This window comes from Lonchura striata, chromosome 9, assembly GCF_050655825.1.
Source record: "Lonchura striata isolate lonStrDom1 chromosome 9, ASM5065582v1, whole genome shotgun sequence".
NCBI classification, from domain to species: Eukaryota; Metazoa; Chordata; class Aves; order Passeriformes; family Estrildidae; genus Lonchura; species Lonchura striata.
In genome coordinates, this window is record NC_140711.1 from 16559827 (window position 1) to 16579209 (window position 19383).

General features: G+C 39.8%; 2 protein-coding genes across 2 annotated transcripts; one reads left to right on the plus strand and one right to left on the minus strand.

The window, feature by feature from the left end:
• The first annotated feature begins 1239 nt into the window (after positions 1-1239).
• LOC146766637 (uncharacterized) lies at positions 1240-18395 on the plus strand. The gene is made up of 3 exons (XM_085587720.1): positions 1240-3277; positions 3385-3409; positions 3467-18395. Exons 1-3 carry the CDS (start codon positions 3190-3192, stop codon positions 4152-4154), a joined length of 801 nt encoding a protein of 266 aa, XP_085443846.1. The 5' UTR covers positions 1240-3189; the 3' UTR covers positions 4155-18395.
• On the minus strand, positions 6191-15695 carry SLC16A14 (solute carrier family 16 member 14). The gene is made up of 4 exons (XM_021536965.4): positions 15434-15695; positions 14464-14607; positions 9974-10963; positions 6191-8488 (listed from the first exon to the last, which is right to left on the minus strand). The coding sequence occupies exons 1-4, from the start codon at positions 15693-15695 to the stop codon at positions 8340-8342; spliced, it is 1545 nt and encodes a 514-aa protein (XP_021392640.2). The 3' UTR covers positions 6191-8339.
• Positions 18396-19383: the final 988 nt, after the last annotated feature.

Below are 19383 nucleotides of genomic sequence, written 5' to 3' on the forward strand. Positions count from 1 at the left end.
TGCAGTGTGATACAGCATGGAAAAGAGAGCTGCAGAATATTGGGCCACCTACCCAAAGACATGAAGGAAGATAAGGTGATATCTTCCTCCAACATGTTTACCTCAGGAATATTTGGGGCGGGGAGAAGAAGAAAAAAATCTTAACACCTTAACAGTAAAATTTTGTCATTTTCAAAGCTCTTTCAAATGTATTCACATAATACTGAGTTTTGTAATTAATTTTTAAAAAACACCTTGGAAGGAAAACTGCTGTAGGCCTGTAGTCAGTATAGTTTCAATTTCCATGAAAAACAAGGAAAAAAATCTTATACAAATCTGGATGGCTGCATTCATTTTGTTAGAAAACAACATGCAGCTTCAAAATGTACCACTGATTATTCATTAATAGTGTAGCAAATTGAATTCAGGATTCTATTTTGTAGTGAACCAGTAATTTTATTAGAGAAATTTGATAAAATAGATAAGTGATCTGAAGAAAACAGTGGTAAACTAAAAAGGTCAAGTTCCAAGTTGGACACAGAAGCAGAAATAATTGGCTGACTGTGGGATGGGCAGTTGCTCACTAGGTAGGAGACTTACAGAAGGACAATTTGTTGTGGTACTGGATCACAAAGGAATGAGTCAAAAAATGACACATCCCTGTAGAAGGAAACTGCCTGCAATTTCATGTTGGTTTAACTGTACCTATATAAGATAAGAAGCAGAGCTACAGGGACTTGTGATGTCAGAGCCATCATTATTTTCCCCAAAGCATATGACTGAAGTACTTTTTTCAGTTGTTTTACAACCTCCCTCTGAGTAAATAGCATAGTCTTTACATAAAAATATATATATATGTGGAAAAATAGATCCAAAAATTAATCTGAATATTCATGTTAAATAATATTTTCTCTAGAAAATCATAGGATAAAAAAGCTGACTTTCTGTTGGATTTTTTTGTTTTGTTTTGTTTTGTCTTGTCTTGTCTTTTTTTTTTTTATTGTACCGGCATAACTTGAGATTATTGGAAAGAAATTTCAGGCTTTTACAAATCTGTTGTCTCTTGTATTTGGTTTCATTTTTTTTCTCAGTTCAGATTGCTGTAGTGTTTGGTGCCAGAGTTCTGGAACGTCCTCAATGTGTGCCAAGGTACCTATGACTTCCTGAAACGGCTTCCTGTCCCATTGCTCCTGCACATCATTTCCTTTCTGGAGTTTGAAGATATTGCCAGACTTTCTCAAGTTGCACACAGATCTGAAATGGTAATAATTTAAAACCCAAAAAATTCAAATTGAAATTGTTATCTTTGCTGAGCAGCCTGCTGGCTTTGATTCATGGTTTAACATAATCATCAATCTGTCTGCCTCACTTGAGACAACAAGTAAATAAGGATTGTAATTTTTTTTGAGACAATAAATGAATCAAAATGAATGGCTGCAGTAAAAACCAGATCCTAGAAAGGCTGTGTTTATCCTGCAAGCTTTTGTTTTATAATAAACACAGTGATCCAGGTAATTCCATTGCAACTCTTGGCTGGGTGTTGCACACTACTTCCAGGATTAAGTATTGGGAATGTGAAACCTTTGCTCTGTGTTATGATTTGTATTATTTAGTGTCTAGAAACTTCACCCACAAACTGGGATCCCCTTATATTGAACTCGTCACCAAACAAAAATTCCTTACATTTTATGTCTTTGATAAAAGACATGAGCAAAAGAAAAGAGATTTTTTTTCAATATTTTTTTAGAGTTTGCAGCAAGGAACAGTTAGAAACACAGGAAAAGAAAGAGGTGGCTTTTGCTTGCTTGCTAGGAAGCTCTTCCCAGCCCTCAGGAAATTATAGGAAATAGTATATATATGTTGAATTTAAAGAGTGAATAACAGAGGTTGCCATTATTGGACAACTGGAGCTGAGGGTGCTGAATGAGGGGTAAGGATATCCTGGAAGCTGCAGGAGAATGGGGGGCAATCTGTTGGTGCAAAAGAGAGATGTATTGGAGAGGCCTTTGGGAGGTCAGCTATTCCAGATTCCTGGTCTATGCAGGGTCAGGAAACTGGGATGGAAAACTAAGAAATTCAGAGCTATCATGTAGGAAGCTTATTTTTCTAGGTCTGAATACCTCTAAATTGTATTTTCTATCCTTGTCAGAGCCTGAAAATTGGCTGTTGCAATAATTCAGGTAGGAGAGAAAAATATTTTAGTTTACGGAAAATAGGAAGAGAAATGTTTTAAAGAGAAAAATAACTTTATTCTTATTCCTAAGGGTGCTGTAGAGGCCTAAAATGAAGCCTATCATTTTCTGGGTGGAGAAATTAATGTGAATATAAGTTACAGTGAGACCTTATGAGGAATTTAAAAATGGGTTTAGTTCTCTTGGTTCTGCTGTGACAACTAGATATGCCCTGAAAGACTTCAGAGAGACAGATTAAACTTGCAGTATGGAGAGTGGGACATGTCTGATGCAGAGTATGTCCCAAACAGAATGAGATTGCTCACAGGATTTGTAATATTTTGAGGCTATGTGGGACAAGATTTCAAGAAAAGTTCTGTGTCAGACTGGCAGTTCCAGAGGACATGGCTGTGCTGCTGTTCCTGTTGTGTAGCTACCAAAGCATTACAGATGCTTTTCATTAAACTTTTCATTAGTTTAACACAAAGCCTTAGATATTTTGGAATTTAAAGAAATCCTAGAAAGAATTAAGTTGCATAATAATAAAAATATTATTTTGGCATAATGCAGTAATTTATCAGAACAAGTAAAGCCATGCTCCCTTTCTCTCATTTCAGGAGTATATTTAGGGAATTTAAAATTTGCCCCAATAATATGAGTTTTTATTTCCAGACTAATTTATGCATTTGCTGGAATGCTGCTCTCTGTGGGATTATCGAGTAGCATATTCGGATTTCTGAACAGAATAAATAGAACAGTCTCTCCACTCAGGACTGGAAAGTGGAGCGTGGGAGCCCTGTGTGTCCGTCTCTTGCGGTGCATCCTTGTAGGCTGAACTCAGCAGCTATCTACATTGTTACCCCAAGCGTGGCATTTCTCTTACTGGAGCTCTGAGCATAAATCCTGTTATCCGAGAGATCCAGACGCTATCAGTGTGTATTTCAGAGGATTTTAACTGTTCACTAGGTGCTATTCTTACATCCTGTAGCAGAAGTCCTAACATGGACAGCACCGTGTGAGCGCTGTGTGTGTTTTCCCGATGCTTTGGCAGCGAGCTGCTTTCTGCGCAGCGTCCGGCGCCAGCCCCGCCGGGATCCGCGCCGGGATCCGCGCCGGGATCCGCGCCGGGATCCGCGCCGGGATCCGAGCCGGGATCCGCGCCGGGATCCGCGCCGGGATCCGCGCCGGGATCCGCGCCGGCCGCTTCGGAGGCGCTCCGGGCGCTGCGGGGCGCCGCGGCCGCCAGAGGGCGCCCCGGGGCAGGGCCGCTGTCACCGCGCCTCGGGACAGCCGCGGGAACGCCCGGGACAGTCCAGAGCCAGGGACAGTCCAGAGCCAGGGAACGGCCGGGACAGTCCAGAGCCAGGGAATAGCTGGGACAGTCCAGAGCCAGGGAATGGCTGGGACAGGCCAGAGCCAGGGAACGGCTGGAATAGTCCAGAGCCAGGGAACGGCCGGGACAGTCCAGAGCCCGGGAACGGCCGGGACAGTCCAGAGCCCGGGAACGGCCGGGACAGTCCAGAGCCAGGGAACGGCCGGGACAGTCCAGAGCCCGGGAAGGGTTGGGACAGTCCAGAGCCAGGGAAGGGTTGGGACAGTCCAGAGCCAGGGAAGGGCCGGGACAGTCCAGAGCCCGGGAACGGCCGGGACAGTCCAGAGCCCGGGAACGGCCGGGACAGTCCAGAGCCCGGGAAGGGTTGGGACAGTCCAGAGCCCGGGAAGGGTTGGGACAGTCCAGAGCCAGGGAAGGGTTGGGACAGTCCAGAGCCAGGGAAGGGTTGGGACAGTCCAGAGCCAGGGAATGGCCGGGACGGTCCAGAGCCAGGGAAGGGCCGGGACGGTCCAGAGCCAGGGAAGGGTTGGGACAGTCCAGAGCCAGGGAAGGGCTGGGACAGTCCAGAGCCCGGGAAGGGCTGGAATAGTCCAGAGCCAGGGAACGGCTGGAATAGTCCAGAGCCTGGGAATGTCTGGGGTAACCCAGAGCCATGGGAATTGCCAGGATAATCAGTTTTGCTTTTCGTCTTTTATTTTTTTATAGAGCACTGTGTTTGGAAATAAAAATATGGTGTAGTAAAAAACAGTCAATATTGATTTTAACTTCATGGTGTCCTTATTTCATGGGCAAAGCAGATTGGCAAGAGCAGAAAATAAGCAGAAATGTAAAGATAACTTTTAAAAGGCTCATACATGTTCATTTCAGCATTTATACACATTTTTGCCCAATAATCCCTGCTTTTGCTCTGCTAGAATGTGCTAGGATGTTGTGTATGCCAGTATAAGAACAACCAGGACCACACGTACTCTGAGACAGCTTTGCTGTAGGCAGTGAGTGAAGCAGTTCCAGCTACATCTGCAGTGTGTAACACAAGTTACACCAGGATTTTTGCTTTTATATTTCTGCTACAACTTGCACTGGAGTCATTGAGTACAGCTGCACTTAGGCTCCTGCAACTGGACCTGTAGAAAAGTGGAACATTTGTGGGAAAAATTAATGTTTCTGTGCTCTTGTATAATTTACAATGAGTAGATAACATATGACACAGAGTATCTTCCTAAATTTTTTTTGTGATGGTTCTGTCATCTAACAACTTGCGTCTTTTTTTTTTTTTTTTTTTTTTTTACTGCCTTATATTATTTCCACCTGATTCTGTTTATAGTCATTCTGAAAGCAGGAATCATCTCCTGTGAAACAGGATTAATCCTTACAGTACATCTGAAAGTTTTCTAAAATTGCATTTCTGTTCAAACCCCAAAGCCTCTTTTACTTACCTTGAAAACAGATTTGTATTTCTGATGCAATTTCTACATCCTGACAGGTTTTCTGGCATCACTTACACAGCTTGGTTGATTTCAGAACAGCTGTAGGAATTACACACCAGGAAAGTACATGGCATTACAGCTGCCTTTGTTTTTTTAACAGTGGCAGAAAGGCCTTGGATATTATACCAGAAATAGCTTATCAGATTTTTCACATAAAAACATGTGATATCTTGCACTGGCAACCCTGGGCAAAACTTCTCATCTCCTGTGAGTTTTAAATATCACTGCATATTTCAAAATGCGTGGGCAGCTTGTAACTGCAAGTGACCTTCATTCAAGGCCTCTGTGCTGTCTAAACACATTTTGTGGAGTAGAATAATCAGCAGTGAGTAAGCCAAATGATGATTTTAAGCCTCTGCTTTCTCTTACAAGTAGCTATGTGACAGTAATGTGCTCTGGGAAGCTCCTGTGGAGAGCTTGGTGCCACAGCCACACCTGAAATGAAAGAGCCCCCACAGGATATGGGCTGGGAACCTTCACACACACAAACCTGCCACAGCTCCAAAGGAGGCAGAAACAACGTGCTCAGAACAAAAAATTAACTGAATAAAGATGCACGTTCCATTGAAGCAACTGTTATAAGGCGTGGCTGTTTATTAGGTCAGACATATGGATTTTTCTTCTTTATTACAGAAAACAGATTTTTCAAGGATTGAAAGAGGAAAACCAAAATACGTCTTACCAGGAGCAACATGTAAATATTACAGTGTTTAATAGGATGGGCATCCTGAAATTGTGTTTTAATTAGCATCATAGCAGTTACTGCAATAGAACAGGTTGTAGCTACTTTGTATTTCTTTCTTCTGATTTCTCTGTTTCGTATCTATGCTACAGGTACTCCATGACTTATAGCAGACACTGTGGCATTGTCATTTATAGAGGCTGATTAATACATCATTTACAATTGACTAGATTTAGGAACCAAGTATTAAACCAGTGATTTCAGTATTTGGATATAATAGTATCATATTTGAAGCGTGTAAAGAAAGAGTTTAAAAAATTTTAACATGCCAAGTACTAAATTTAAATTTTATAAATTGATGAAAAACTATGAATGCAGTATTCTTGTATAATTCTGTTTCTTTATAAACCAGTACTTTAATACTTAAATATTCACTGATTTAGATTGGGGTTTTTTTGTTCTAGAACTATATATCAATATGCTGGAAACATTCAGTGATTGTTGATCTTCAGGTAAAAGAAGCCATAAGCCATAGATATTCCTTCCTCTTTGCGATTATTTATTTTTAGGATAATAACAAATACAAATTTTACTATGTGCATAAAATACTATACTAACTTAATAAATGAACAGAAAGTATATTTTTGGGTAATATAAGTTTATTCCCAATATATGGCCCTGTAAGAGCCTCTATAGAAAGATCTATTGCAGATATCACAAGTGAACAACATATTTTTTATTACTGTAATATGCAAATAACATTGCTTTTGACAAAAGACAAAATGAAGATCTATATATGAAGGATACATATCTTTCAACAAAGAAGGCAAATGAAGGAAATCATCACTACAATATATATTTCACCAGTAAAAGATATCTCTGTTCAAATGAGCCATCAGCAGCATTCCCACCAAGAAGACATTTAATCTGTAACAAAGAACTGATCTGAACATTTGCATGCACATTTTCTCCAAGAACAAAAGCTGATTTTAGGAAGTTACTGTGTGTTCACACTGTGTGTTGCAGTTCAGTGCCACCTCAGTTGTCTTACGTGAATTTTAAAGGCCATACATAACTACCCTATATGACTGCACTGATGTAAATCTTAAAGTAATTCAGGGTTTCTTAAGGTTATATTTTTTAACTTGGCTCATTTCAGTGATCTTTAAGGAATACTTTAAATTATGTCCCTGACAACAGGTGTAGAAGTGCAACACTAAGAAGCTGGTGAATTGCAATATAGACCAATGCACATTTAGAACATTTTGTTACCCAGCCTTGCAGCTATAAAGAAGATAAGAATATTGATATTGTTGCATACTGAACTGCTTCCTAATACTTCTTCAATATAATTTAATAGTTTCAATTGCTTTTTAAGGAATTTCAGCAGCACATAGAAATATTAAACTAAGAACCTGATTTGTCATGCAAAGAACTTTCATAAAGCTAAGAGGATGAAAACTTACAGTGGTTCTTATTTGATAGGAAAATTAGCATCAAACTCACCTCTCAAAGCTGAAAAAAATATGCCCTCAACCACCATACATCACCTTCTGCACTGGTTACCAGACCCTTAATGTTAAGAAAATTTATTTGAATATTTTAAATGCTCTTTAGCTATTCCATGTTCTGCAGTATCTAATTTTCTAGTAAATAAATTTCTCAAACATGATGAATCTTAGTCAGTTCATGGTGTACATTACAAGAAGCAACATGACTGTTCATATGTAACAGAGTTTGTGAACAATTAAATTAAATTAAATTATAATAAAATTTAGTGTGCTGTAGTAGAGTTCATTCCCATGGAAAGAGTCAGTGGCAATTATTAAATTCTACACTAACTCTAATTAGGTAAAGGGGCGAAAGAACTCAGACTGTTTCTGGAAACATTTTCCAGTCACAATGATAGTTTCCATATGTTTCCTGTTTCTTCATTTATGGGTTTTTTACTTCAGGTGCATTAAGTATTACAGCATTAAAATGCAACCTATGTATTGAGGATGGCTGCTTTAGATGCAGTTGATACTGTAAAAAAATAAAATTAAAAATCATTGAAGTAGAATCACAGAATATACTGGGTTAGGAGGGACCTATTGACTCCAACTGAATCATTTCAGAAATATACGAGAACTTTTCTTCAGATCTGCATCACAGAAATAGTAATTTTAGTGCACTGAATTAATGGACTAATGGAATTATTATAGTAGCATTTCTACAGTACTTGACTAGCTAGGCAAGTAACACAATCATTTTCTAAAACCCAGTAACTAATCTTTCATCAGAGTGAATACATAGTAGAAAGGACTTCTATAAATCATTCATGTCCTGACCAAATTCTCTCATAGGACTAGTGTAAATCAGAGTAACTGCACTGCAGTCAGTGGATTTTCACCAATGGTTAATGGTGAAATATTAAAAGAGAAGAAAAGGTAAGTGTTCTTAGCATTGTTCTAATATTGAAATACTAGCAGTGTGCTTTTAATCGCTGTATTTGGTAGTTCTAAAGTAAAATATCTTAAATAATTTTAAAAGGTAATTTTCAATAATTTATAAGCCTTATGGAGCACATTTGCTTTTCACTTAAGTGCAGCTAAATGGGTTGGTTCTATAAGAAAAACATCTCCGTACTGTCACACAAGAGAAAGACAAAACCAAAAAAGTTCTGTAAAAAAATTCTGGAATTTGTTCTATACTTGTGCTTCTTCCGTAGATTTTTCTCTTGACTGTTTCTTTTGAATACAAGGTTGTATAAGTAAAAAAATTATTCCCACCATGTATAGCAATCCAGCTATGTAAAAAGAAAAATCATATTTTTGTGTGATGTCATAAATCCAACCTGGAAAATAAGGACAGAATATGTTTGTTACAAAGTTTGCCAAAAAGGTACATTTCTTAAGAAAATACAAAAAATACTTCACACTTGTTTAATAACATTTCTGTCAAATCCACAGATGCTTTTTGGAAAAACACTATTTTTCAAACAAGATATCACAGGTTTAATTTTAAAATCAACACTTTAAATCCCAAACCAATTAGTTCTTCCTCCCTATCACTGCCTCTGTAAAATGTCCAGTACTGGGTATTTCAAATGCTGTGCCTTGTGCAAGCAAACACATTCCCCATAGCTGTCTCCAAGCCCCACATACCACTAGAAGACTGTTCAAGAGATACAATCTCAATACTGCAATGACTCTCATTCCAGCCTCAATTCCTTTGCAAAAGCACATTAAAATTACTTATTCATTACTTTGGGAAGGTTTGAGAACCCAAATGAGCAAAACTCCCTCACTCCCTGCTGGCTGCATTGCGATGCAATATCAGAAGCTCTCTTTACATCAGTTACTTGCATCCAATTTGCTTCCTAACCAAAGACCAAATACAGAGACAGGTTTAGCAGAGTAAAACTGCTGCTTTCAAGGGGCACTGAGTGAGCTTTCTTCTCGCTCATGTTGCTCACCCAGTGGTGGGGAGAGAAAGGGCTCTCACTTTCCTGGGCTGCTCATGCTGCTGCTGGTTTCCCTTCAGCCTGGAGCTGCCCCTGGCTGACAAGGCCATGACTCCCAAGATTTCTCACAGCTTTCTTCTCAGCAGCACTCTGTAAAAGAGAGCTGGAGTCTGATGTAGTACTGACAATCAGTACCCGTAGCTCTTCTGTACTCCCCTACCTCTTTCTATGAGGAAATTTATAATGAATGTCTGTTTAAACCTAAGTAACTCTAGGGATAGTAGACATACACGTCTCCCTTCTGCTGGGGATGGCAGTAGAGGTTATGAGCACTGCAGTCCCCAAAGTAGGTCAGCTTCTGGCTGAAGGAAGGCAAAGCAAAGTTAGTTAAATCAACACATCAGCTGGTAGTTTGGAGTGGGGACACCCAAACACACAGCACAGTCCTTGGGGTAATACTGTGATACAAACAGCTGCCTACCCTGACAACTAATTACCATTTCTTCATGTGGGTAAAGGAATGAGGATGTATAGTGCATATAGTATACAAAACAAAAAAAAATAGGTTACACCTTTCTCATTAAAAAAAAAAGTGTATGATAACTATTTTAAGGAAACATAAAAATTGTAAGGATAGGTTGTAATAGATTTGGGGATATGTCCAAGAACTGTAATTTGCAATGTGAGGGTAGTGAGCTGGAACCCAGCAGATGTGACCTGTAAATCTGTACAATGTAAAGCTCGATGTTATGTCCATTCTGGAGCAGCTGTGATTATGTTAACTACACATGCTCATAGCATAAGAAAGTTTAATAATATAGAAAGTCACACAGTCATTACACAAACATCAGTTGGTTAGCAACTTGAACTTTTTACCTGCAAAGGGTGGTCCAAACAAAGCAGATATTCCATTGGCACAAATGATGATGCCATAGGCATTTGCAAGGTGTTTAGTTCCAACTAAATCTTCAGTCACAACAGGCATTAGAGAAAAATAGCCACTAGAAAATCCTATTAGAGCACAAACCACAGCCAGGCCAATGTATGTCTGCATTAGTGGCAAAGTAAGAATGCAGGTGACCAGGGTAAAGTTAGCCATGAGGAAGACATTCCATGTGCTGATACACGGGAGATCAGAGATGATTCCAAGGATCACTTTACCAAAAATATGAACAATGGCTATAATGGATGTCAAAGGAAATACATTGTCCTGCCTAGATAAGTTGTACTGCTTGACTATTTCTGGAAGGTGAATAAAGGGAATGACAAAGCTGCTATAGGCAAACAAAGCCCAAATGATAAAGGCCACGAATACTCTATTGGTAAACAGTGATGCAGCTCCAAAGTAGCTGGAGTACCAGAGTGCAAAGCCCTTCCTGACTGTAACTGTCAGCTGGCTCACTGTCTTAAAGAGGCGCAGTCCATACATACTCCTTCCACTTCCAGATTTACCTCCAATTTCTGTGTGCTGCACACTGCCAAGCACTTCATTTGCTGCCTCTTCTTTTTTCTCTGGTTCTTCACCAAGGACTCCATTAGATTTTATAGTCTCAGTCGAATGGGACAGAGCTTTTGCCTGATTTTCTTCACTTTCATTTCTCACCATGTATTTTTCACGGAGGTCTTTGGGAGACAGTGGTCTCATAAGTGCCCCACAGACACAAAGGTTCAGGGAGATGGCCCCCTGGATGAACATGGCATTCCTCCACCCAAATTCAGTGCAGAGGTACTTCAGTAAGGCAGTCATCAGGAAAGCTCCAAACCCCGTACCTGTGGTACTGAGCCCTTGTGCAAGTGCTCTTCTGTTCTGAAAATACTGCCCTACCATGACCACTGCAGGCAGATAAACCATGCCACTTCCAATGCCTATAAAAAAATAAAATAAATCTGAGCTTGTTGCCAACAATGTAAAAAGCAGTGAAAAAAATCAGTTTTATTCCTAACTTTCGTGTAAGTATAGTAGTAAAACCAATAATAAATATTCAATTCTGATGTTAGCTTTCATTTCTGTCTTGTAGTGTTTTCCAAAATCTGCACTACTCATTCCAGTGAGAATGCAATACTGATATTTATTGTGGAAAAACTAAACACACAGAATATAAAACCTTTATCTCAGGTCAGCATGACAACACTGAAAAGTTATAAATGTCCCACAACCAATCAGTGACAGTTACTATGGGAACAAACATAGACACAGCCTATTTTGAAATATCTGCAATTATAATACCCACATCTGATGGTATCAGTGACCAGAACTGCTTAGTGAGCACATCTTGTTGCTTTCACCTAAGTTTCCCAGCAATGAAGATTCACACAGAGTCCCTGTCCTTGTTCTGTAACTGTGGAGCCACTGTGACTGTGACATGTATTTGAGGAGTCAGCACATGGGGTTCGTGCATGGTGGGACCTCAGGTGGCTTCCAGGTTGGTTCTCTTTGGGCAGTCCAGGGAGGGCCACACAGTAGCTGCTCAGTCTTACACGGCAGATCTCTAAATCTATTGAAAACTCTTCAACTGTAGTTAAAAACCAGGCTGGGTATACTCATGGCATATACTTCAAGCAGAAAGCAATGAGCTGTGCAAACACATCATTAGAGGTAACAGTTCGGCATTTTTTCTCACAGCCAATTCTTCATAGAGGGATTTGGATTGGAACAGGTATACGAAGAAAATGCTTCCCAATTCACTGTGATTGTAATTCAGAAGAGTTTTGTGACTTAGAAGTTTTCCTAAATAGGTGCTAACACAGCTGCATGCAGCTGCAGCATGATCTAGCTGCATCTAGGCCAGAGAAAGCCGTGATTCTAGAAAAGCATGAAAAAAGCCCTTCAACATCACAGCAGTGACCCTGGCCAGAGCTGACCCATTTTGCTTGTTAGAAGCATTTCTTTCCTAGGAAATACACGGATGGGCTTTTATTTCTGGGCTTTTATTTTGCACCAGTGTTGCTCCCCACGCCCAGCCACAGGCTCGGGGAGGCCTCTCTGCCCCGCTCCTGGATTCGCAGGGAGCCGGCTGCGAGGGGCTGCGGGTGGAAGATGAGGCTGGGATCGCAGGGATGAACTGAAGGCAGCAGCCATGAGCAGGCCCACAAGCACAGCGCGGAGGCCCTGAGGTGGCCACTGCAATGGAAAAGCAGCTTTCCAGGAGCAGCCATGAGAACAGGGAGAGACTTCCCTGGGTGGGCCAGGACTGAGGGGATGGGACTGAGCGGGCAGGGCTGAGGGTCAGTGAGAGATCCTGAGGCAGGGCACAGGGAGCAGAGGTCTCGTGGAGCTGGGAGGAACCTCTCAGGCATCTCTACACTTTTCTTCTGGACAGTTACTCCTGCAACATCTCGCTTCTCCATATCACATAAAAATTTGTCTCTTATTTTCTCCCCCACTCCTCCCCACCCCAGAAAATATGGTTTTCACCCCTCCCTAATTTCTCTATTGAAACTCTGCCATTTATTGTTTTGTGCTCTTTCAGAAAAGCAGCAGGGGCTGAAGAAGAACTTTGTAGATTCCTGGCTGCTTGATTATATTCAACATATATGAAAACAGAAATTCTGAAAAAGGCAGGATACCTTCTGTGATCAGGGTTCTTTGTTCAGGAATTTACAACATTACTGAAATCTATGGTATGGTGGTATAAAGGGTCATCAGAGTGATCTTTGCTAAGCTGAGTATTTCTCCATCCAAAAAGCTGGATAAAATTTTATGTCTAGAAATTCTGTAGATTTCTATGAAATTCTATGAAAGGACAGTTTAAGAGAATGCAGAGTACTGAAGCTATTACTGGTATTGCAAACAGTCCCTATTTTCCATAATGTTGCCTGCTGGCAAATGCAACATAGACAGTGCTTCATTTGCAAACAACTGTTATCTGTGGGGTGAGTAACGTTTCAAAGCCCCTTGAACTGCTCAGTGTTGTTCAGATAGTAATTAAAGCCCAAATTTTGCATTTCTTACATGGATAACTTTCACCTTCTTGTTTCATATCTATTAACAGTATCTATTTTCAGAAATGAGCAGCAAACAAAATGAAGTAGTGCTTTAAGTACTTAATACTGGGTTTCTCTGCATAACTTACTTCATATAACTGATTTTTTTCACAAGAAACATTGCTAGAAACTGAACATTCAGGCACTAAGGATCTGTTGGTTTTGAAAGAAGATGCCTAAACCCACATAATTTTTGTATTTTGATTGGGCTGTTGCACATGTCAAAAGGTTTTCTAGACATCTAATTTCATTAAAATGACAAAACATTACTTCAGTCATTTTAATTTTGAAAATAGTAGCAATATTAGTTGCTCTAAGTGGTTGTTGATACAATATGAATAACCATTATTAGGAACTGCATATGAAATACAGCCCCATGCATTATCCTAAGCGAGGCTGGGATAGGGTTAATTTGCTTCCTAGCAGCTCACCTGGTGCTGTGTTTTTGACTTGTGACCCAATCCCTGCTGCTAACCACAGACATGGTTTAGCTGTTGCTGAACAGTGCTTACACAGCATCAATTCCTTTTCTGTTTCTCACCCACTGTGAGTGGCAGAGCACCAGAAGCTGGGAGGAGATGCAGTGGGACAGGGGACCCCAGCTGACTGAAGGGACATCCCACACCAGGAGATGCTGTACTCAGCAATAAAACAGGAGGAAGGGAGGAGGAAGGGAGGATGCTTGGAGTTGTGGCAATGTCTTCCCAGGTAATAGTTACACAGGACCAAGCCCTGCTTTACTGGAAACAGCTGAGTGCCTGCCTGCCCGTGGGAAGTAGTGAATTAATTCCTTATCTTTGTTTTACTTATGCATTCAGCTTTTGCTTTATCTACCAAACTCTCTTTACCTTATTTTTACCTTTCTGATTCTTTCCCCATCCCACTGTGGGAGAGTGAGTGAGGAGCTGTGTACAGCTTAGCTGCCTACTAGCTGTAACACACTTCACCCTTTAAAATGGGTTTTGAAACAGTGCTGAATTATCACAATCCAGTATTTTATTAATGTGGAGCAACTTCTGGAGAAAACATTTGTTATTCTTTCCTGTGACATGGAGAGGAGTTAGCTAGATAGATATTAAATTAATCTTTTAAGTTTTACTTGTCAGAATTTGGGTTACAGTAACTTCCCTAATTAAAAATGTCCTCAATGTATTCATTTAGGTGAAACTGATAGAACTACGTGGCAAATTTAAACAACAACAGAAGTCACTGGGCCTAATCCACTGAGTAAATAAGTTTCCTAAAAAGATAACATGCTGTAAAAAGTGTGAAAGTGAGCTGGAATAACTTTACAGTCTACCTTCCTTATTTACTCACTCAAATAAGCTTCAAAGGAATCTAAAATAATTTAAAGAACCTTCAAACATTAGTGCAGCTCTCACCAGCTGTCACTCCAAAGGTGAGGAAGAGGTAGTGCACATTTGAGGCATAGGCACTCAGTATCCAACCCAGGGCATTCAGTATCCCTCCAATTATGGCTGTCGTGCGGCACCCACACATGCTGATGAATAAACCAATAAAAGGACCTGTTAAAAAACATGAAAGAACTTATAAACTATTTATTTAATTCTTTATGCTCTAATGATTTTTCGCCTTAAGTTTCTTAATGTTTTAAATAAAATGTTAAAACATCAGACAACTCATGCAATTCAGTTTATTTCTAATATTATTTCTTAAAATCATGGAAAGAGAAATATAACCAAGTGATAAAATACTTAACAAATACCTGCAAGACCTACAATCAAAGCTGCCCCATGAAGAAGGGACAGTTTAAAGAGAGAAATAAGCTGAAACACTTGTTCCCAATGCTGATGCTGTGTGAGCGTCAGACTTTTTCACAAGTAACCAGAAGTTAAGCATTTTATCTTGTTTTCAGTAGAATAATTTAGGCGGATATAAACATAACTTTTTCAGTCTTCATTTAGGGAGTCATACAGTGTGTATGTACATATATACACAAACATTTCCTCCAGATACTATTTTGGGTTGATTCAACTACAACTAAAAAAATACATTTTCATTCAGCTGCCAAACTGAAATATAAACTGTGTGAATTCAACATTTTCTCCTCACACACAGAGCATGGGGAGGACTCCAAGTTTCACAGATCATGTTTCCCTAAATCTAGTCAGACCTGGAAGTCACAGGCTTCCTTTCCTGCTCATGCAGTCTTCTGGGCTGTCTTCCCTATCATCTTCCCTCTTATTCTCTTTCTCCACCTACATTGTAAAATTTGTCCTGGTGACTTTAAAAAGTCAGCTTGGGTCAACCATAGGAAAATACTTTATGGATGAATGACAAACATATTCTAAAAATATATATAGTTTCAAAATATGTGATGCTGGCACATACCTACAATAAGCGTGATTCCCATGCTGAGGGAGCTAACCCACGCTGTTAAGCCACGACTTTGATTAAACTCTTCAAGCCATTCCATGTTGAGTATTCCAAGGGCCATTTGGGAACCCATGATGAGAATGTGCACAAGGAAAGAGGAAAGTACAATCATCCAAGCCCATCCTCCATCGATGTTTGGATTAGGCTTAATTGGCTTATTTCCAACTTTTGAGTCATCTCCAAAATCATATCCAATATCCTCTCGACTAGCATACATTTTCTCCACAGGATTCTGAAACAAATGCAGTAAATACCTAAAAATACATACAAAATATTCACATTTTGTGGTTTGGTTATGGTAAATGCCATAAATTACTATCATATTTCACCACCATAGTTAGTGCAGTTGTAGTCAATCCTGTGACTTCCTTGTTTAAATGTAAAATGCTTAGAAAATGGTCCAATTAATTTATTTCTTTGTGTAACTTTTTATCATGGCTGTCTATGCAGGAGTATTTACAGGCTGACAGTAGGCTGCATTATTTCCATTATTATATGTCGCTATAGGACACATGAAAGCACAACGCGAGCCACCTGCTATTTGCAAGGTAAAGAAGGTTTATTTTCTGACTCCAACTTTTATACTTTTCCAAAGGTGACAGTGGATTGGAGAGTGAATGGGCCACCTCTCCAAAGACATTGGACAAACCACTAGTTTATCAAGTTTCTCCACCCCCGTGAAGGAATGCAAAACAATTCACTGTTTATAGAAATTGTGTGGGAAAGTTTTCTAACAGAATGTAAACTCAGAAGGCTTTAGAAAATCTTAAGAATCGGGGCGACAATTATATATTTTACTTACTTTTAGGTGGCTGAGAGCCCTCACTCTTCATGGGTTGACTGTAGTCACAAAAAAGATTGGTCTCTCTCTCAATCTTACTTCTCTGTGTCACCTTCTGCTGTCCCAGTAAGATGATGTGCCTTTGTGTTCAAGCTCAGAAAGCCTGGAGTGAAGAAGTGAAGTCCTGAAGCAGCAGGTAGATGAAGTTACCACATCTTTTCAGAGGAAACCAGTTTGGGGATGTAGTTCTTCCTTAGCAGTGGAAGAACAAGAATGAAGACAGCAAAAGATAAGGAATTCAGATTCTTAATTTTCAAAATGTTTTGCTTACATAAATCACAACGAGGCAATTGTTACAGCTCCTCTGGAAAGCTTTTTAATAGAGTCAATATGACAACAGTTTGTTATTATGTGTTCAGTTTCCATAGTACTAATCCTTATAATCCTAGTAAAAATAAAGAATTCTTCCAAGTCAATGTCAATGCCTATCAAAATCAAACTGAGTGACAGTTACATGCACAGGTGTAGATAGGTCACATTAACTTAGTTTGATTACTTTAATTTATTCTGTTGTTACTTTAAGTGAAGATTGCAACACAAGGTAAAAATAATGTCAAAACCACTTTTAATTGATTACCAGTCAAGATGCATAATCCAGTCTTTCCTCCATCTAATTTCTGCTGCAACAGATTCAAATCTTATCCAACTGTGGAGCACCACATAGGTTTCCATGGAGACTAGAAATGCAATGCTACGAATTACCAGAGATGGTAATTTCTTACCTTCTTTTCTTCTCCAGAGAAATTAAAAAGAAACATTGGCTTCACAACAGTGGAAAGGGAAAAAAGTTATCAAAAATTGTTTTTAAAAGCTCCTTATGTCTCCTGTGATCTCTCAGAATGTGTGCCTCTGGGCCAGCTCCTCACTGCTGCAAACAGGCAGTGAACAGATAAAACCAGATTCTGTACCAACTCAAAATTTGTCTTTAAATACGTGAGTACATTTTACTTCTCAAGTACTACCTTTACTAGCTTTCCAAACTGTTTTACTTTTTTTTCTTATTGCTAGATAAAACACAGAGAAGGCCCTTGGGCATTCCACAGTAATCCATATCTGGAGTCAGAACTGGCCAGCCCAGTGAACACCTGTTGATACGTACAGCCTGTCCAACCTGGCTGCTGCCTAAGTTCCCTTTCTACTCAAGTGCCACCTGAGCCTTCCTGGCAGTGCAGGTTATCATATGTAACTAATGAGCGTGTAGGTTCTTCTGAGCGTGCACTGATCTGCCTCATAAGTGAGCTGCAGCTAAAATATGTTGCACTCTTGGTAGTAAATCTTTCACAGATGGATGTTCTACAGTGACTAAGTTGTCATTAGCCCTAACTTGGCCATGGGAGATATGGATGATACAGTGAGGAAGAACAAGAACTGTGCACATTTAACACTTGCTGCACAGACAGATAAGCTGGGATCAATTGATGAGCTGCCAGTGGAAACAGAGACTGAAATGCCTTCCAGGCTGTTCCTTTCCAAACTGGGAAACAGAGAATGGGGATAGTGCTTAGAGGTCCTTCTAGAGGTCCTGCAGGGTGTTAGAGGCAGGACAAGCAGCAGGGGAACAAGTCAGAGCCATGCAGTGGTACAGACTGGTATTTTTTGACCATAAAAGGACAGCCTGGTCACAATTATTGAATTATATTATTAATTAAAGAGGACAGCCTTAGTCATAATTATATCTCACCCTTCCTCTGCAAAAGATCGGTCTTAAAGATGACATTTCAAACCTTTCCTAATAATGTCCTTGGAGCCAGATCCTCTGTTGCTGTAGGTTACAGGACTACTTACAGAGGATTCAGCCCACTCACAAGGCAGAGAGACTAGGTGCAAAAAGGTGATAAACACAGTGAATAATCATGCTAATGGGAAATAATAAGAGGCAGAATGAAGGAAAATCACAAGCTGTTGCACATGCTCTGCATAAGATTAATGAAAATGTATGAGGGATATTACAGTGTATCTTAGATAAAGGAATACAAAATTATGTAACTGGAGATTCAGAGTCAAGATTAAATGTAAAGCCTCACCTTTCTCTCTTATACTTTTGACTGGTTTTGTGCACACCTGAATCCTGAATACTGGATACAAAAAATTTCTTCTTTGGACAGGAAATAGGCACATCTTTTACATATTTTAAATTATTTGAAGCTAAATAATTGATATTGAGCTGCAAAGTTATGACACTCCTCTTTGCAGTGCTGACAGAACTAGCTCAGATTGAGTAGATGCAAGTTAATGTCATGCTTGTCTCAACCCCCACAAATCTTCAGAAAATGCATATATTTTCCATTTGAACTGAATTCTTGCTTATTATTACTTTTGTGCTATTAACTTTTCACTACGGTGACAAGTTGAGAGTAAATACACTCAAAAGCAGAGGAGGTCATCTCCAATAACTGCACAAACTCTTGGTCTCTGGATAAAGGATTGGATGCCTGGATCCCCTCCCCAGGACAGCCTGATCATCCCATGGCCTGTTGCACCCAGGAGAAAGGCACACACCTGCCTTCAACATTCTTCCAAGCACTGCCAAGAACAGGCTCATGAAAGGCAGAGGAGCCAAATGTACTCTTTGCAATTGTGAAATCCTAGAGAAACTATAGTGAAAATGACAGCAGCTGATGAAGCCAGCCAGCTTCCCCAACAAGCAAGACAGGGAAGACCCACTCACAGTAACAGTGTTTGAGTACAGCCCCTCAAAAATAATTTGATTTAAAGGCAGGGGAATCTGGATTCTCATCTGGTCACCTGTAAAAAAATGAGATTATTTTTTTTTCCAGAAAAGCTTTTTAGACTATATACACACAAAGTATGCAGAGCTCTTAGAAAAAATGGCCCAAGCATTAGTGCCTGCAAAGATGCTGAGCTTTTTTGAAAACCTGACTCATGAGCTATTTTAGGGACAAATGCAGGTGCTGTAATAAGACCAAAGTTAGCAGCAAAACACCCAAGTTCCATGTACCGTCAGTGGAGCTATGGCTCTCTAGCTCGTAGCTCAACTAGATCACTGCAAAACATCTGCTCTTGCTATAAAAAGTCCATACAATGAATAATTTACATATATTTG

Bases quoted from the DNA above. Each gene is read 5' to 3' on its own strand.
- LOC146766637 (XM_085587720.1), top strand. From the start codon at position 3,190: ATGCTTTGGCAGCGAGCTGCTTTCTGCGCAGCGTCCGGCGCCAGCCCC. The intron at 3,278-3,384 runs GGATCCGCGCCG...GCTGCGGGGCGC, and splicing joins CCGCGCCGGGATCCGCGCCG to CGCGGCCGCCAGAGGGCGCC. The intron at 3,410-3,466 runs GCAGGGCCGCTG...GGGACAGTCCAG, and splicing joins CCGCCAGAGGGCGCCCCGGG to AGCCAGGGACAGTCCAGAGC.
- SLC16A14 (XM_021536965.4), bottom strand. From the start codon at position 15,695: ATGTATGCTAGTCGAGAGGATATTGGATATGATTTTGGAGATGACTCA. The intron at 14,608-15,433 runs GTATGTGCCAGC...GTTTTTTAACAG, and splicing joins GGGAATCACGCTTATTGTAG to GTCCTTTTATTGGTTTATTC. The intron at 10,964-14,463 runs GTGAGAGCTGCA...ATTTTTTTATAG, and splicing joins CACCTTTGGAGTGACAGCTG to GCATTGGAAGTGGCATGGTT.